Genomic DNA, 19,102 nt, shown 5'->3' with positions numbered 1-19,102 from the left:
CACATTTAAGTCCCATTTTACAGATGAGGATACTGAGGCATAGAGCAGTGAAAACGCCTGACCAAGTTCACACAGGAGGCAAGTCCTCAGACTGGCCCACCCTGGACCTGAACTCCAGGCTCCTGATCAGGCTCCCGCAGGGATCCCCCACCCCAGGACCAGAGGCCTGGGGGTCTGCGGTGGCCTGGGCCAGCAGCTGGAGGTCCTTTACAGCTGGCTGGCGAGGGCCACACCCAGTGTCAGTATGAGATGCCCTGCCCTGAGACTGACAAAAGACAGATTAACAAGGAGAAAAACAGTGATGAGTAAGCCCTCAGTGTGGTTAGAACTGGGGGCTTCTTTAGCACGTTAGGCAAGAACAATACATTTGTGGAGAAGTGACAAAACAAATGGGAAGGTAAATATCCGGGGGAAACAAATGGAATAAGGTTTGTTTAGGCAGGTCCATCTCAGCACCGCCTTTCTGTCATCTTGGAGGCCAGAAGCCTTCCCTGGGAGAGGGACTCATGGCTGTCTTCATTTCCCAGGAACTTCGGCTTCTGGTCAGATAAGGGAAACTCCTGGAAGGCTTCCTTCTGCATCCTCCAGCCCCAAATAATCCTATACCAGTGTGGCATATTCGGGGGTGGCATTTACACCTGCTTTAGGGCAGCTGTTCAGACGGTTCTCCGTGCCTGAGTCCTCAGTCCCCCACCCTGGGAATCTCGCTGCTCCCTCTGGTCTAGGGCAGGAATGGACCCCAGGGGTTCAGGGTGGTGAAGGGCCCTGTTTTGCTCGCAGACATCTGAGCCCCAGTCCTGGTGCTGCCCCTTAGCAGCTGTGTGACTGTGACCAAGATGCCTGACCCTTCTGAGACTCCAGGTTCTTCAGCTGTTGCATGGAGATGATATTAAATGAGAAACAGGGGGTGAGGTTAGCTTGGGGGGAGATGGGGCTAATTACCCCAGGCACGAGTCCGTCTACTATCCCTACCATACGGCGAGCGTCCAATCCGTGTTAGCCAAAAGATGCAGGAGAAACTTGATCCCTAGGGTTCAGGGCAGGGACCAGGCACAGCCGTCTCCCTCCCCACCCCGACTCCCAGCCAGAGCCCCACTTGGGCCATCAGGAGTCAGCTGGGGCTGGGACTCCTCTGTAACCTGGTCTCTGAACAGGCAGCTGGCTCCTGCCCCAGCGGTTGCGGGTAGAGAGAGCCCTGGGTGTTGTAGCCAAAACCACAGTGCTGCTGTGAAAGTCTGTGTGCTCACCTTGCCTAAGAGGCTCCCGTCCTGGAGGCCAAGGGAGCTGCTGTTTCCCAGCATTTCCTGCTCGGTGGCTGCTCCAAGGCAGGAAGCTGTAAGCTCCTCAGTCCTCTTCCTGTTCTTTCTTTCTGTCCCTCTTACTGCGAGACGCCTGCTCTTTGTTCAGTCCTCAAAACCATCCTAGGGTTGATGGAGGTTTTACTACTGTTCCTGTCCTGCAGATGGGAAAATGGGCCCGGAGGCTAAGTAACTCATCCCAATCCTAAGGCCAGTGATGGCAGAGCAGGGACTCAAATGCCGGGAGCCCGGCTTCACGTTTCCTCCCGGTCCTGCCAAAGGGACTGCCTGCTGCTGCCCTTTCCAGCTTTGTTCGGTTTCACATTACCATCCGCTTAATTAGAGGATTCAGTTCTATTAACAGCCTGGGGGTGCCTGGGTGGCTCAGTTGGTTGAGCGTCCGGTCTTTGACCAGCTCAGGTCAGGAACTCACAGTTCATGAGTTCGAGCCCCGTGTCGGGCTCTGAGCTGACAGCCTGCTTGAGATTCTCCCCCCCTCTCTCTGCACCTCCCCAATTCACACGATCTCTGACTCTCTCAAAATAAATACGTAAAGTTAAAAAAAAAAAAAAAAAAAAGTAACAGCCTGGTATGGTCTGGGTGACCCTGGGTGAGTCGTGGAACCTCTCAGAACCTTGGTTGCCTTGTCTGTGAAATGAGGGGCAGGGGCTCAAATGTAGATGGAGCATTCTCCAGGTGTGTTAAAACACAAACGGTGTGGTACCACCACCCAGACTTTGTGATTTCAGTAGGTCTGGAGTGGGACTAATTTGTATTTCTTTTAGTATTGTTTAAAAATGTTTATTTATTTTTGAGGGGGAGAGTGAGCAGGGGAGGGACAGAGAGAGAGGGAGACACAGAATCTGAAGCAGGCTCCAGGCTCTGAGCTGTCAGCACAGAGCCCGACGTGGGGCTCGAACTCACGAACTGTGAGATCATGACCCGAGCCAAAGTGAGACGCTTAACCGACCGAGCCACCCAGGCGCCCCAATTTGTATTTCTAAAAAATTCTCACATGTTGCTGCTGTTGTTCTGGGGACCACACTTTTAGAAGCATTTTCTAGATGCCCTCACTTCCCTTCTGATTATACCTCTGTTATGTTCCGCTTGTTGCTTGAAGAGGTAGGGTCTTTCTTACTCCTCAGCAATCCTGAAAGGATACTGGAAGGACTGGCCTCAGGGTTGGCCAGCAGAGAGAATCTTCCAACTCACGTACATATGTGCGTGTGTGTGCGTGTGTGTGTGTGTGTGTGTGTGTGTATGTGTGTTGGGGGGAGGAGGGTGACACACAATAAAATAAAGACCTTGGGGGAGGTGGGTCTCTGGACAGGTCGGTGAATGGGCTGAGTACAGAGCTAAGGCTTATCTAACCTTTCCTTCTTAATTTTTTATTCTTCCCATCTTAATTTCTTAGTTCTCCCCACCTTCCAACCAGCAGCACGTCAGGGCTGACTATTTTGGGAAATGGCTCACAGGGCGTAGTTCTGGCTCTTAAACCCCCCTTTTCCCCTGAGTGATACAAAGGAAAACTGCTCCTCTAGATAAGGGAAAGGGCATTGGGCAGGCCTGCCTCCAAGGAACAGCCCCAGGGCGGGAATCTGGACAGGACCAGCGTCCTGGAGGGAGCGAGGTGGACTGCTGGCTCATGAGTGTGGGGGCATCTGTAGGCTGTGGGGGGAACCAGGTCTTTGCAATCTTGGCTTTAGGCTCTAAGCTCACAGCTTTGGTTGTGTGTTTTAACTGTGACAAAATACACATAACACCTGCCATTTTAACCACTTTTAAGTGTACGTTTTGGTGGCATTAAATACATTCACGTAGCTGTATAACCATCACCATCCATCTCCGGAACTTTTTCATCTTCCCCAAATGAAACTTTAGACCCAGTAAGCAATAACTCGCTATTCTTTCCAGCCCCTGGCAACAACCATTCTACTTTGTCTATCTGTGAATTTGAGCAAGCTCAGTGCTTCTGTATTGAGTGAGGTGGTTGAATGGATGATCTTAAGTTGCCTTCCGGTGATGACGTTCGGAGAGTCTCAGTGTCCTGGCATTTGGAAGTCATGGTCATTTGTCTATGCTTTGGTCCATCCAAAACTATTCCCCTAAATGTTTTGTTCTAAGCAACTTCTAAGAGTCACTTCCTAGGTCCCTTGGAGGCAATTCTAATCCTTTACTCACCCTTGACTCCAAGACCCAATAAGTATTTGCTTCTACTAAGCCTGAGTTTTCCCTCCGAATCTGAATTAAATCATGGAGCTCAGGGGCCAACTCACTGTGCTTCTGGTACGTTTGTTTTGGCTGGAGTCCAGCTGGATGGTTCTTTGCACTGTAACCCTAAGAGGAACACCCTGAGTGGGAGATAGAGACTAGGGTTTGGTCTCAGCACTGCCCTTACCCAGTTATATGACTTGGCTCCCAACCCTTACTTCTCCCCTGGATGTCAGTTTTCTTATTAATTTTCAATAAAATGTCCCTCCCCCATATGGAATTGTCACAGTGAACACCGCAGTGTTCCTCGGGAGTGTGTGTAGGTGGATAAGCACTGCGGTGGGCAGGTGGGTTCAATAAAATTGGTATCTCGTCCAACTGAGTATCCCCTGCTGCGTCGTGGCCATGGTTAGACAGGTCTGCTCTTCTGTTGGGAGCCTACTGTTTTGTTGACGGAGAGCTAAGTTAACATCTTATCCCAGCAGTCAACTCAGTCTGGGACAAAGAAACCTCTGATCTTTGAATGTTTCCCTTTCCCAACTGTTAGGTGATTCCTTACAAACCGTTAGGGAAAGAAGGAGAGGGGTTCTCAGTACTAGGAAATTTATATCCAGAAGAGGCCCAATTGAGAAAAGCCTAAGTAGAAGGGACAGCAAGCCCTGGAACGCCCCCAGAACTGGTTGAGAAAGAGCTTTTGCATTTACATAACCATCAGCTTTCTTAAGGTAAAGGAAAACTTGCCGATCATTTCTGGTAAGTTAGATCTGCAAGGTTAGCACTTCAGGCTCTTTGAAGTACTTATTCCCTTTTTAATGACTTGCCTAAGATGAGGATTTTCAAATTCCAGGCAGCAACAGTAGCTCTGGTTATGACTTGCGGTTTGGCTTTACAGAAATGGGAACTAAGCCTGTGTTTATGCCTCTTCTTAAGCAGTAATGTGGGTGGTCCTAAAAAGTGAGCGTTGGAAGGAAGTAATCCAGGTTGGTTTGGTACCTTTCTCTCTTGAACACTTAACTGGAACCAATTTCCTCCCATCCCCTGTAACCTTGGACTTCATACAGGATGCTCTGTTACTCACCTGAGTTCTCTTGATTTAGATGGTGGTGTCCTTCAGGGCTTGCTCATAGCTTAGACACTCTCGGTTGTGGCGCAACCTGACATCAGAAGCCCCCCACCCCACCCGCAAGCACGCGCCCCCCAAACCTCTCTTTTTACCTGTCATCAACTTCCTCCTTCTCTGACTAATCCGGGGAAAGGTTTGATTTTCTTCTCCTCCCCTTGCTTTTCTGGTGACAAGAACGAAAAGAGAGCAATTACAGGCTGTCTATGGCTTTCTCAACAACTTCACTCAGCCTGGCTGAGTCTTGTAGGAACCGCAATTTCTGGCTCATCAGGAAAGTTTGTATCTTCACTCCGATTCGGGACTTCACCTTTTATAGTGCTCCGGCTTATTCTGAAAGTACTTTGTAAAATGGCCCGCAGATCATCCAAAGCAAAACCTACTAATGTATATTTACACTGGATTTTAACAGAAGAGTGAAGTGGTTTACTACAATCAGCAATGCAGTCAAGCTCTTTCACTATGAAAGAACTCAGGTCTAGGAGTCATCGGCCCGGAGCACTGGTTCACAAGGCAGGAGACATCTTTGGTTGTCATAATTGGGGGGGGAGGAAAAGGGGTGCTATAGCATCTAATGTGTGGAGGCCAGGAATGCGACTTAACATGTTACAATGTATGGGACAGTCCCCACAAGAAAGAATGATGCAACCCAGAGGTGCCTGGTGGGCTCAGTTGGGAGAGCATGCAACTCTTTTTTTTTTTTTTTTTTAATTTTTTTAACGTTTATTCCTTTTATGAGAGAAGGTGGGGGAGGGGTAGAGAGAGAGGGAGACACAGAATCTGAAACAGACTCCAGACTCCAAGCTGTCAGCACAGAGCCCGACGCGGGGCTCGAACTCACGGACCGTGAGATCATGACCTGAGCCGAAGTCGGACGCTTAACCGATGGAGCCACCCAGGCGCCCTGAGAGGGCATCCAACTCTTGGTCTCAGGGTCACGAGTTGAAGGCCCACGTTGGGTGTAGATATCGCTAAAAAACAGTATGTAAACTCCAAGAAAAAAAAAGAAGAAGAAGAAGAATGATCCAGCCCCAAATGTCAGTGTTAAGAAACCTTGGCTTCTCGTAATTCACCTCCTTGTGAGTCCTCCAACAGGAGAATTGGTTTTCCTCTCTAGATGCCCCGTGCCCACCTCCACAGGTGTCCTGGGCACATCCCACTTGACAATGCCAGGCCCTGGCAGAGATGCCGGGTCCTGCTCCAGACGCGAAGTTATGCCTTTTGGGGTTGGACCCAGCCATCTTCCCACCTGAGGATCTGCTCACTCGGCCTTCACATTCTGCTCGCTCTTTGGTGTTCCGAATGTGTCTAAAGGGGCAGAAGTCTAATATACTAAGAGTAGCTGTCATCAAGAAAGAACCACAGTGCGGAGGGCCTCTCACAACCCCTGTGGGAGGGAGAAAAGAGCACTTGAGAGCCGGTCCCCACCCATCCTGTGTGGCACTGAGCCAGCCAGCCTGGCGGACACTGCCAGCCCTGCCCCCCCCCGGTGGGGGGGTGCGTTTCTTTAGTTCAGAATCTAAGAGGGTAAAAAAGTAGTCTGTGAAAAAAAAAAAATAGGTACTACCCACCAGATTCTATTTTTGCAGTGATTGCTCTATTACCAAAAAGAAAGTAGCAAAAACTACAAGTGGGCATAAACCTAGGGTTTCCTTGAGTATTACTAGCATATTTGAAATTTTCCGCCTTTTGTATTCATATTACTAAGACTAAGTAATAGTCTAAGACTATTACAGACATACAGACTAAGGCTCTTTCCCTCTTAAGTCTGATTCCAGAGCCCTCGGGGGTTTTGGGGGAGTGGGCAGCACGGGGTCCTTCAGGTCCTCCCGGGTCGGATTTGGGCTGCAGGTGGGAGCCTTGCCCGAGCCTCACTCAATGCGTGGAAGTTTACACAATGGCTCGACTTCGTGTGGTCCGGCTGATTCATCCATTTGGCTGTTTGACGTCTGCCTCTGGCCCAGCCAGGACAGAAGGGGGCCCCTTAGGAACTTCTGGCCCCGTTCCCTCTCCAGGGGACGCACAATAGGGCTGTGATAAGACAGGGCTTGAGGGGGAAGTGGACTTTTGGAAACAGGATATTTTTAAATTAGAGAGAGAAACAGAAGGGTTGTGACTCCCGTTGTGACAGGTGGGCCCCAAGACCACCCAAGACTCAGAAGGGACTGGGTTTGAGGTTGGGCGGCCTCGCAGAGCCCGAGGCCCCTTGGAGTGCATGCACCTAGTAGCCCTGAGGACTCGGGTCCAGTAGGTTATGGCCCTCCTGCCATTGCCTCTTCCACCTTCAAGACTGGCTGCCACCCCCAACACCCACATACGCTCTAGGCATCTTTCCCAGACAGCAGGAGGTCCCCATGGTTTCTCTGTCTTCAGGTCTGTGTCCAGCATGGACTGTTTGGGGAATCAGCCCCGGCCGTGTGGGCCGCTGCCCGATTAGAACTGCAATGGGTGGGGGCCTGCTCCTTTCCAAGGGCAAACCACAGCCCTCTCTCGCCTGTTGTAGTGAAAACCGGCTCTAACGAACAGTGGCAGGATGGCTCGCCCCCCACACGACACCTCCCGTTCTCCTTGGCCTTTCTTCACCTCGCTCCGATCTTCCTGACATTTGGAAGGACCTGGCAGGCCCATGTTCATCCTTGCAGCCTGGCTGGGCCAGCAGGTCCTGGCGTGCACCCTAGCAAGAAGACAGGGGGGCCTACAGGGGAAGGGGGAAGAGGTGGCCCTGTCATTCCAGGCAGCGCTTGGGCTGTCTATCCCGAGAGTGGTGGCAGTGTTTATACCTTCTCCTCCCCTGCTCCCACTTGTGGGGATGGAGAAGCTACTATGAAATAAGGAAATAGCCTTATTCCCAAAGAGGATGTGGCAGCACTATTTACATCTTTTTTTTTTTTTTATTAAGGTTATTTATTTATTTTGGGAGAGGGAAAACATGAGCAGGGGAGGGACAGAGAGAGAGAGAGAGAGAGAGAGAGAGAGAGAATCCTAAGCAAGCTCCACGCTGTCAACACAGAGCCTGACGTGGGGCTCGAACTCAAGAAACCGTGAGAGCATGACTTCAGCCGAAACCGAGAGTCAGACACTTAACTGACCGAGCCACCCAGGCTCCCCTGGCAGCACTATTTAAAACAGCAAAAACTTGGAAAGAACCTAAATTTCTAAAGTAAGGAGCTGGATGAGTAAACAATTGTACACCCATTGAATGATTATTACACAGGCCACTCCCAAGTATGTTTAAGAAGGTACCAGGAAATGTTTATAAGATCACGTTATGTAAAAAGGATAGGCTAGAAAATGGCATATGTTGTATGTTATGACTCAGAACCAAAAGCCTACGGGAGAGCAGAAAAAAACTGGGGGACAAAAGTGTCAACAGGGTTTAAAGAATGGAACAAGAGATCATGCTTATCGGCTATTTTCTACTCCTCTATAGTTTTCAGTTTTTTTCTTGAAATAACCTGAAGTACTAATTAAAAACAACAACAAAAAAAACCTGCCGCAACGCCTGGGTGGCTCAGTCCATGGAGCATGCGACTCGGGTGTTTGCAGTCATGAGTTCCAGCCCCACATTGGATATAGAGATTACTTAAAAAATAAAATAAAATCTTTGGGCGCCTGGGTGGCTCAGTCGGTTAAGTGTCCTATTTCAGCTCAGGTCATGATGTCACTGCTCATGGGTTCGAGCCTCGCGTCAGGCTCTGTGCTGACAGCTCAGAGCCTGGAGCCTGCTTCAGATTCTGGGTCTCTCTCCCTGCTCCCCACCCCTGCCCCCCCCCCCACCCCACCAGCTCACGCTCTGTCTCTTCTCGCAAAAATAAACAAACATTAAAAAATAAATTAAAAAATAAAATAAAATCTTTAAAAAAAAACGTTTAAAATGTCCAGTGAGCTTCCAGGGATTTTAATATGCTTGTCACATGGAGTGTAGAGCCCAGAGGAAGCTGTCTGTGGGCAAAGGAGCCATACAGCTGAGCACCCAGTAAAGCTCTGGTGTCTCCTTCTGCACCGCCCCCACCCCCTGCCTTTACCCATGGGGTTCCTGAGATGGTTGGGGGGCGGGGGGAGCCTGATGTACTCTCTGAATCGCTCACCCTCCATGTTATGCTTTGTTTTGCAGATTTCGTGGAAAACAGATATTCTGTAAGTACACGTTTCACAAACAATTTTTAAAAATGGTCCATTGAACAGTGAACTATTTCCAAACTCAGCCAGGTTCTGCATTCCCACGAATCACACCCCTACAGCGGCCTGGTCTGTTTTAGACCAGGAGCCCCGGGCAACAATAGCCTAGATGTTGTATGGAGGGTGTTTGGTCATCGGGCTGGCCGGGTTTTCTGGGCCTGGCGATTTCAAATATTCTCTCCCACTGTTTCCATCCTTGCATCTCAGTCCTCATACGAAGAGAGACCCCCTCAAAGGATCAGGAATCTAGAACATATAGCCCCCCTTGAGCGAAGTGCACATTTCCTCCTAGTTCAGGTTCAGGCTTTGGAAGTGAGGCAGACATTGTTGTGGGGTGGGGGGAATGCTTGGAGGAAGGGAAGATCCAACAGTGCATTTGAACTTTGAACTCTGAGAGCCTATGCCAGTCACCCTGACACACCAGGCCCTCTGCTGCAGAGGCCACTCAAGGTCCTTGACCCACAGAGGGAATCAGATGAGTTAACACGGATGAGAAAGCAAGGTGATGATAGCTCACCAGAAGCTATGGAAATGCAGAAGAAAGACGGTTCTGGTTAGGGTCTCCTCCCCACGGAAGGGGTCACTGGGATAGGCCGTGAGGAAGGGGTCCAACCACAGCAGCAGACCCAGGTAGAAAGATCAGCAGGAGTAGAGCCACGAGGGAAGGAACAGTCCAAGCAGCTCAGGGTGATAGGAGAAAGGACATCCAGGAGAAGCACTAGGAAGAGGTCAGTTAGGGCTTACATGCAAAGGACTCAAACACCTCATTATGAGGTTTTCCTTTTTTTTTTTTAATTAACATTTATTTATTTTTTGAGAGTCAGAGAGAGAGACAGAGCACGAGCAGGGGAGGTGCAGAGAGAAGGAGACACAGAATCTCGGAAGCAGGCTCCAGCCTCTGAGCTGTCAGCACAGAGCGTGATGCGGGGCTCAAACCCACGAACCGTGAGATCATGACCTCAGCCGAGGTCGGTCGCTTAACCGACGGAGCCACCCAGGCGCCCCTGAGGTTTTCACTCTGTAGGAAATTGAAGATTTAGGATGCTGCTACTTGGCAGATGGAAATATATATTCTTTTAATGTGGAGGTCCAAGTTCAAATTTTGCTAAGATCTGTCTCCTCCTATCTTCCCACTCCCAACCTTTTGATGAACTACCCAGTAGTTTAGGGGTTAACTGGGCAGCTGGTATCTTGAGAAATGAGGAGGTGCTGCTTTAAGGTCTGGGAAGAAAGAACCTTCGGCAAGATTGCTGGTAGCCTTTCCAATGGGCCCCCTGGCTTCCTTTGTTTTGCTGGAGTCTGAATTCTTATAAAACAGAGAACTCATTATGCCTTTGACGGCAGGAAACCACTGACATTCTTCTTATGGAGGAAAGCTATCAATTTAAGGAAAAGAGGGGTAAAATGAAGGTCTTTTTCTAGCCTAAACCCACCCCGACTCCCGAAACCAGTGATTTGCCTTGGCAAGGGTCGGGAGCCCAATTTATAGGTGCAAAAACTGACGGCTGAATCGGCAGAACAGCCTGGCTGGGGTGTCCCAGCCAGGTAATAGCAGAGCCAGGACTAGAACCTAGGTCCCCAGATTCCTTGGCTAGTCCACAACACAAGACTCCCTCCAAGAAGTGACATCATTGTTTCAGCTATCATGGCCTTGAGGGAGTGGAAAGTGAGATCTTTGCTCCATAGGCAACGTGGGACCCAGAAAAAGAGATGCTCTCCCGCTACAATAAACATAGCTGTGTCCTCCCCAGGCAAGTCTGTTGAACCTGCAGGACTGACTTATTTACTTTGTCTGCAATCCAAACAGTCTCTCTGGACAAAGGCTCTGAGCTCCAGGACAGATAGAACTTTCCTTTTCCCCCAGGAGCTGGCCCGTGGATCCAGAAGTCTGCTCCCAGGATGCTCCTGAGAGCTCCCCCACCAGCTGGTCCTGCCCTCCCAAATAATAAAGACTTTTGGCAGGAGCTCAGGGGTTCCCAGCCGTTGGGAGAGAGATTTTGACGCTTTAAGCGAATACAATTTGTTTAGAAAAGAAGGAGGTATAGTTTTCCTAATAATCAGCTGGTGAGGGTCAGGAGAAAATTAATCGAATTGCCCAGCAGGGAAATGGGAGGGGATTTCCTTCCTGAAATCAAACCTGGCGATCATTCCCAGTAGTTTAACGGCCGTTGCTTCTGAAAACACATTGGAGGAAATATCTTAACAATGAGATAGCCGCTTAGCCAAATACTAATTTAGTATTGTTTGACTTGCTTCAATGGCACATTCTGACTTCATTTTTCCTCTGCCATTTTTGCCTTGTTTATAAATTGTGTTTGTGGCCCAGGCAGACAGATAATGTGAAAGAGAACACCTTGTACTGAAAAGAAAGGGGTGAATCTGGACCTTCGTGGGTCTCAGGATCTTGGAGACAGCCTTGTCTTCTTACGGAAAAAAAGGAAGTTCCCAGTTACAGCTCACCCCCTTCCCTCCTGGGAGCCAGCAGTGGGAAATGGAGTCTGAGCTTCAGCTCTCTGGCCATCTTTTGGGTGATCCTGCCCTCCTCCAACTAAGCTTTCCAATTCGTGAAACAGAGATGGTGAGACCCCCAAACACAGTAATAGCCCCCTACTAGAAGTTTCTTAAAGGTAAAATGAGGAACACGTGTACAAAGTATTTTGCAGTGTACCACATAAATGCTACTTGATGGTCTGTTTAAAGTTCTTTTCATCACTCTGGCAGTATGAGGCACGAATGGGAGACTTACTTCATTTTGGCCCTGAAAGGCCTCTTCATGGGATTCACCCAAAGCCAGGCTTTGACTTGGGAATCAGAGACCCAGCTTAAAACCTAACCTTTCCATGACTCGCTGTTTACCAGCTGAGTCACGCTGGGCAGATGTCTCAGGGCCTTTGTTTCCTCATCTGGAATTGGAGATAATAACCACCCCCCCCCCCCACCTGGTTGTTGCAAGGATTAAATGAGCACCTATCACAGACTTGGTTTATTGGAAGTGCTCATAAGGGGCACATTCTATTTTTATTTTAAGTTTATTTTTTTTAAATTTCTTTAAACATTTATTTATTTTTGAGACAGAGAGAGAGCATGAACAGGGGAGGGTCAGAGAAAGAGGGAGACACAGAATCTGAAACAGGCTCCAGGCTCTGAGCTGACAGCACAGAGCCCGATGCGGGGCTCAAACCCACGGACCGCGAGATCATGACCTGAGCCGAAGTTGGACGCTTAACCAACTGAGCCACCCAGGCGCCCCAAGTTTATCTATTTTTTGAGAGAGGGAGTGAGTGGGGAGGGGCAGAGAGCGAGAAGGAGAGAGAGAGAGAATCCCGAGCAGGGATCTCAGTCCTGGGCTTGAACCCATGAACTGTGGGATCATGACCTGAGCTGAAACCAAGCGCTTAACTAACTGAACCACCAAGGCGCCCCCCCCACCCCCCATAAGGGGCACATTCTAGAATCGGAAAGTAGAAAACCCAGGGGTGTTAGAAGTAAAATGACCCTTGAGAGCATCTATACCATGTTCTGGCCCGAAGTGGGGCGATTTCATGGCTGTTCTTGGGTGGCTGACAGCTGGCCTCTGATTTAGGTACAAGGAAGGACAGGTCTTGGATGTGAGTATGTTAACCTTTACTTCAAGGTCCGGTTGACTGTGACCCAGCCCTTCCCATCCGTGGGGCCAGTCCTCCTGCAGCTACCGAGTGCTCGCCTCGCCTGGCGGAGGAGAGCAGAGGCGTTTAGGGAGGGACTTGGTCTGGGGCCTGCAGGAAGCCTGGACACCAGGGTCACCCCTCTGGGCAAAGCGGAAGAAATGAAGGTAGCTGCCAGCGCTGGCGGGCCTCCAGCCCCTTGGGGCCAACACAGCTCTCTTGGCCCGCTTGCCAGGGTCTCTCCTGGCAAAGGCAGAGGCAGAGCCGTGGCCTGCCAGCTGGAGCCCTTGGGACCCGCATCCTGTTCTCGGAGGCTCCTCAGAGGCGCAGGGACCAGAACAAAACAGGGACCTCAGCCCCCACCGTCAGAGAGCCAACCAGCCTGGCCATGGGGCTCCCAAGACGCTGGCTGATCCCCACAAGTGCCCCCACTTGTGTGCCCACGAGGTCCACCTGCACTCACAGAGGGTCGGGTCACGGACTCATTTGCTGCCTGCCCCTTGGGGCCCAGGGCGCCTTTGCTCCAGCATTTCCATCTGCCCCGCTCTTGCCCCCGCGCTGCAGCCATTCATCCAAACCCGCCTCACCTTGGAGGCTGGCTCCACGAAGCCTTCTGTGATTCCCTCGTGGCACAGCGAGGGCGTCTCACCACCTCTGAACTCCTGCAGTTTGTTATGACCTTTCCCACGTGCTAACACTGTTTGTCAGTAACGGATAGGATATAAAATTCTTGGCGGGTTCTTGCATCCTCGGTATAGATAACAGTACTCGGGTCAGATGGGGGTCCAGTTACTGGTGGATACGGAGGTGTCAACAATATCACACAAAGCAGTTAGAGAACACTGCAGGATGGCGTGCGGAATCTGGCTTTTGTTTTTGTTTTGTTTTTTTACTTTTTTTCTTGGGGAGGGGGCAAAACAGACACAACAGCAGGTACCATTTTAACCATTGTTAAGTGTACCGCTCAGTGACCTTAAGTACATTCACATCGTGTGCAACCATCAGCACCCTCCACCCACAGAACTTTGTCATCATTCCAACGCAAAAGTCTACCCATTGCACACTCATTTCCCCCTTCCCCGCAGCTCCTGGAAATCACGGTTCTCCTTTCTAGCTCTATCAGTTTGACTACTCTGGGTACCTCGTGTAAGTGGAATCACACAATATTTCTTCCTCCTGCGTCTGGCTTCTTCCACTTCATCTTTATGACGATAAACATCCTCAGTGTTTATCCGTGTTAAAACTCTTTGATTTTGCAATTAAAAAAGAAAATGGGCTGGGTGGGGGGGTGGTGCCTGGGTGGCTCAGTCGGCTGAGCATCAACTTCAGCTCAGGTCATGATCTCACAGTTTGTGAGTTCGAGCCCCGCGTCGGGCTCTGTGCTGTCAGCTCGGAGCCTGGAGCCTGCTTCCCATTCTGTCTCTCTCTCTCTCTCTCTCAAAAATAAATAAAAAACATTAATTAAAAACATTTTTTAAAAGAAAACGGGGGTGCCCGGGTGGCTCAGTTGGTTGAGCGACCTACTTCCACTCAGGTCATGATCTCCCAGTTTGTGAGTTCGAGCCCCATGTCAGGCTCTGTGCTGACAGTTTGGAGCCTGAAGCCTGCTTCGGGTTCTGTGTCTCCCTCTCTCTCTGCCCCTAACCCACTCACAGTCTGTCTCTGTCTCTCTCAAAAATAAATAAACATTAAAAAAAAAAAAGTTGAAAAAAAAAAAAAAAGAAAAGAAAACAGACCTAGAGAAGCCTCAGCTTGTGTTAGAAGCAGAGCTGGAGCAAGAAGCCAGGTCTCTCTTAACTCTACTAGTCTTGCTCTGTAGGTAAGTGTGGCACCCACGGGGCAGAATGCTGGGTGTTCAGTGGGTGCTTGACAAAGTTGGCTGATAGCCTGATGTGCAGTGCGCGTCTACAGGCAGTGGAGGTCACAGCCCTGGGTGGAGCTGGTGTGGAGAGGAGGGAGAAGTGAATGTGGGCAGGAGCTGACCCCACAGGGTGGAGGTACCAGCGGAAGACGGCGCTGTCAGAGAGCCTTTGTGAAGTGCTTGCTGCAATATTGCTTATCCCTCCTCCAGGCCAGTCTTGAGCCCTGAAGGGTGTGACCATAGCTTGTCTTCTCTTGTCTCTGCAGAGAACGGAAGGCTCCCTTGATGGAACTTAGGGCGGCGAGGACAGATGTTCCTCCTTGGAAGGACACCCACGTTCCAAGAAGAGGAGATCATTCCTGTATTCCAAGAGCTCTGTGCATTTATTTATGAACCTGCCCTGCTCCCACTGAACAGAGCAATTCCTCAGGCCAAGTCACCAGTTCTGAAATCCATCTGCCTACATTTATGGGGGGTATAAAGAGATACGGAGGGGCTGGTTAAGTCCCCCCACAGCGCCCCCCTCTCACCAAGCTGGGGCATCCTCAGGAGTGGGGAGCCGCAGAAGGAGGTTCAGGGTTAAACGGCCATTGGGATATTTTGAAACTTGAATATTTTTGTCTTGCACGGAGATCAAGAACTTGTCCAAGTATCTTCACACACAGAAACCATTTTTTTGTTTTGTAGCCAATCGCTTCTAGCGAATGGCTGGGCTGAGGGGCTATTTCTCTCTCTCTCTCTCTCTCTCTCTCTCTCTCTCTCTTTGCCTTTGGTCCTTCAAAGGCCTGTGGTTCTGGGTGGTCCTTGTTCCTCGGAAGTGAACAGCACTGACCAGACAGCGCCCCCTGTTCCCTCCACGACCTCGCCTGCCACAAATGTCACAACAAAGCTGCTTGGGAGCGACCCCTTTGAGATGCCAACCTGAAGATCAGGTTCATTCGGGGCAATGCACAGAAGAGAAAATGAAGTCGGACAGAGCACAGATGTTCTTATGCTGTTTTTCTATACCCTTTCTTTCTTTTCCTTTACCATGCTGCAGGCTGCAAGATGGGAAGATGTTTGCCTACAGCAAATATTGTTTTTAATAGAAAAATGAAATGCGTATTTTTCTTACTAATTTTTTTTTAATTTATTCCTTGCTAAAGAAATGGTCCCCTGAGGTCTTACGATATTTCTGAGGGTGTCTTGAGGGGGTGGACGAGTAGCCGCGGCCATTTTGCGGGGGAATTTCACCAGTGGGCACACCTAGCTGAGATCATTTTCCCCCCACGTCCCGTCCACCTCAGTGACACAGCTGCAGGGTATTGCATTAAATAAATTTGATCTTTACTCTTCACAGACCTGTGAAATGTCATCTTCTAAGAGGACACATACACATAGAATATCTGTAGTGCTTGAGGACGCCTCGGGCCTTCTGAAGTCACAAAGAACCAAGCAGGTCTTATCAGGTTGTCTCACACAGGCCAAGGGCCTCCGTGGCCTTTATTGAAGGCAGGGCCAGAGGTAGTCTGAGCATCAAACACTGAGTCATTAATATCCATTGGCTGCGATTCAGCATTTGCTTCCCAGCCAAAGACTGCCAGGCTGTCCCTGGCAGATAGGGTTGCCAGGTTGAGCAAATAACACCAACAAAAAACACCGAAACACCCAGGGTGCTCAGTTAAATTTGAATTTCAGAGAAACAATGAATCTGCTTCGGGTGTAAGTATGTCCTGTGTAACATTCGGCTTATACTTACACTGTAAAAGTATTCATTTATCTGAGAGTCAAATGTAACTAGGCATCTCATTTTATCTGGTAACCCTACTGGCAAAGCACCCCCTCCTATCCCTCTAAGCCATCCTCAGTGGCCTCAGAACAGACCTCACTGCCCTACAGCCCAGGTCCCCATCAGAACAGCGCCCCACTGGGCCTGAAGGCAGAGGGAGATAGGAGTGTATGTCCTAATTCTGCCACATTGCAGCTGTAGGAACTTGAAGGAGCCTCTTAACCTCTGAGCTTCAGGTTCTTCACTTCTACAATGAGGAGCTTGGACCAGGGGTTCGTAGTATCTGGAGGGTTTAGACTCCTTTGAAAATATGACAAAAGGTATGAATCCGTGTGCGCGCACGCACAAAGTTGTAGCACGAAAATGTTATATAATTTCCCCGGTTCCAGAGCCAGGCATGGACTCAGGGTGGAGCCCCAGAATGTGATGGTCTGTATTGAACTTCAAGCCTGAAGGTTGATGTGTTGATGATCTGGGGAGAGCCCAGAGCCTCCATGTCAACTCCTCAGTTCCCTGCTGTCACCAGAGAAGGGCCATTGCCCTGGAAGCTGGGAAGACCCTGTTCCTGATGCTTATGACTTATTTATGGAACACAAATGGATCTTTGTTTTCCCCCTCTTGTCTATATTTCTGGGGCGGGTGCGGGGGAGGGGGGAGCCACACACACAGGGATCTTTCGTAGTAGATTCAGAAAATAAAAATCCAAGACTCTGATTCGGCTGTCCTAACTCTAGGGCATAACCAAGCGCCTAAACCTCCAGAGCTCATCACTATGGAAGAGCTTCAGTCACCCTTTCTGGGAGTGGCTGGTTTTCCTCTGTGTTGGAACTTGTTAGAGCTCCCTCTCGTGTCCTTACATCGTTATAGGTCATTAAACGACTTAACCACTCTTTTGCAAACATGTAATAGATTTTGGTGGGGGGGGGGGGGCTCTTTTGAAGATCCACAAGAGGTCAGCCACCCATTTCAGGAGCCACCCACTCCATCAGCATTAATTGATTACCTGAATTTTCACTCCCTGACATAGATGCAAGATCGGCAAAGTGACTCCAAGGTCAGCATTCACCCATTAAAGCGGTGGTTTTCTATCAGGGTGATTTTGCCTCCCAGGGTCACTGGACAGTGTCTGGAGACATTTTTAGTTGTCACCACTGGATGGGGCGCTACTGGGATCTGGTGGGTAGAAGCCAGGGACGCTGCTAAATGTCCTACAATGCACAGGACAGTCCACCATAACAAAGAATTATCATGTCCAAAATGCCAATAATGCCTGCGTTGAACCAACCGGTTATTTATTTATTTTGATTCCATCACGCTCTATTTTCCTGACACTGTTGGGAATAGGCCAGCTTATAAGAATCACTTGGCCTCTACTCCTCCTGGAACACACAATCCAGTAGAGCTACAGATGAGTAGAGCGCCCATCATAGCAGGCAGGACAAGGACTGCAGTGGAGAAAGTCAAGGCCAATGGGGGCATAGGGAAAGGGCTCCTCGAACACTGACATTAGGGAATCAGAAAAAGCGTCCAAGGGGAAGTTGTGTCTAACCAAAGACCTGAGGGTAGGGAGAATACCAGGTGGAAAAGGTGGGGGTGAGCATGGCTAACCAAGGGGGCAGAGTGTGTGTGCTAAGACCTTGAGGCAAAGGAGAGGACAGTGCCTTCAACATAGCAGGAAAACAGCCTGTCAGCCCTGGGTCCTTTCCAGCCCAAGGATCAATTAGTCCTCTTCAAAAAGCCACCATTGTCCCTTGAAATTTCTGCCAGGAACCCCACTGGCCTGACTCAATCTTTGAGAGTCTTCAGGAGAAGCTTCCTGAAAGTTGCTCAGCCAGCACTCAGTTCCTGAGCACGGTTGTTTTTAAGACTCCCCGTGTGTGTTATTAATATGTTGGAGAGAAATTCTCTGCTCCAGGATCAGGTTCTGCCTTTGCTCACCACCACATGGCTCCAGTGAAAAGGAGAACTGGGGGGAAATGGAGGCCCAGCCACTTGAGGACAGCCTCCACAGCGGGGGTCCACAGAGTGGGGATGGTGGTAAGGGACAGTGTCTGTGAACACAGTGAGAGTAGGGGCAGGAAGTTATGAGAACATGCCATTTTCTGGAAGACGGTCATGGTTTTTATCAGTTTCCCAGAGACATGGTCCAAAACAAGGTTAAGAACTACAGAATCATTAACAACTCAAGTGTGTTCCATGTGATTTGATGTCTGTTAAGAACTCCAAAAGAGTGGTTAACCCATTTTCTTCTCAAAGAGTCTACTTTGTGGATTGTTTTAAGTCCAACATCCCCAGAGGAACTTGGCTTGCCTTCAGAAAATGGCTCAAAATAAATAAACGGTGATCTCAGTGTTAAAAAGAGACAGCCCTCATCTCCCAAAAGTAATGAGCTATTAGGTTATTTTTGGTACACCAAAGGAATAGGCGGTACATTAATTTAAAACTTTCATAGTCCAAAGTATTTCTAAAACCTTCATACGGATTTCACAATTCAAACTGATAAAAGCCAACATGCACTGATAAAAGTTTCAACACGAACTTGGAGAGGAGAAGAGGAAAATGATTTCCATGTTTGCAGAGCATGAAGGAAAAGGCAAGTTGCAACAGGGGATTGGCTACCAGTTGATTCTGTGACCTTGAGCTGTCACACATCTTAGAGTTCTTCTACAAGAAGTTGCATTCATTTTCTAGGGCTATCATGGCAAATTATCACCAACTCTGCCTTAGAACAACAGAACTTTATTCTCCCACTGCTCTAGAGGCCAGAAGTCCCCAATCAAGTTGTCCACAGGGCCGTACTCCCTTCAAAGGCTCTAGGGAAGACCCCTTCCTTGCCTCTTCTAGCTTTTGGTGGTTGTTGGTAAGCCACAGCATCCCTTGGCTTGCAGCTACATCACTAATCCTGGCCTCTGTCACACGAGGCATTTCTCCATACGTATCTGTGTCTGTATCTTCACATGGACTTCTCATAAAGAAAGCAGTCATTGGATTTAGAGCCCACCCTAATCTAGGATAACCCCG

The 19,102-nt window shown here is 49.3% G+C and overlaps 1 protein-coding gene across 9 annotated transcripts in view; it reads left to right on the top strand.

Moving 5' to 3' along the window:
* The window catches only part of PECAM1 (platelet and endothelial cell adhesion molecule 1), a 74,155-nt gene extending 58,725 nt beyond the window's left edge, over window positions 1-15,430 (top strand). For 6 of the 9 annotated variants that reach the window (XM_042917127.1, XM_042917135.1, XM_042917133.1 and 3 more), the window contains 2 exons: window positions 8,744-8,766; window positions 14,580-15,430. In XM_042917127.1, coding sequence (XP_042773061.1) covers window positions 8,744-8,766; window positions 14,580-14,609 — 53 coding nt within the window. In that variant the 3' untranslated portion in view covers window positions 14,610-15,430. The remainder of the gene's footprint in view (window positions 1-8,743; window positions 8,767-14,579) is intronic. The other 3 variants (XM_042917130.1, XM_042917132.1, XM_042917134.1) reach the window with 1 other exon arrangement.
* Window positions 15,431-19,102: the final 3,672 nt, after the last annotated feature.

The sequence above is a fragment of the Panthera leo genome, chromosome E1, assembly GCF_018350215.1.
Source record: "Panthera leo isolate Ple1 chromosome E1, P.leo_Ple1_pat1.1, whole genome shotgun sequence".
In the NCBI taxonomy this organism is placed as follows: domain Eukaryota; kingdom Metazoa; phylum Chordata; class Mammalia; order Carnivora; family Felidae; genus Panthera; species Panthera leo.
This window is presented reverse-complemented; position numbering and strand designations above follow the sequence as displayed.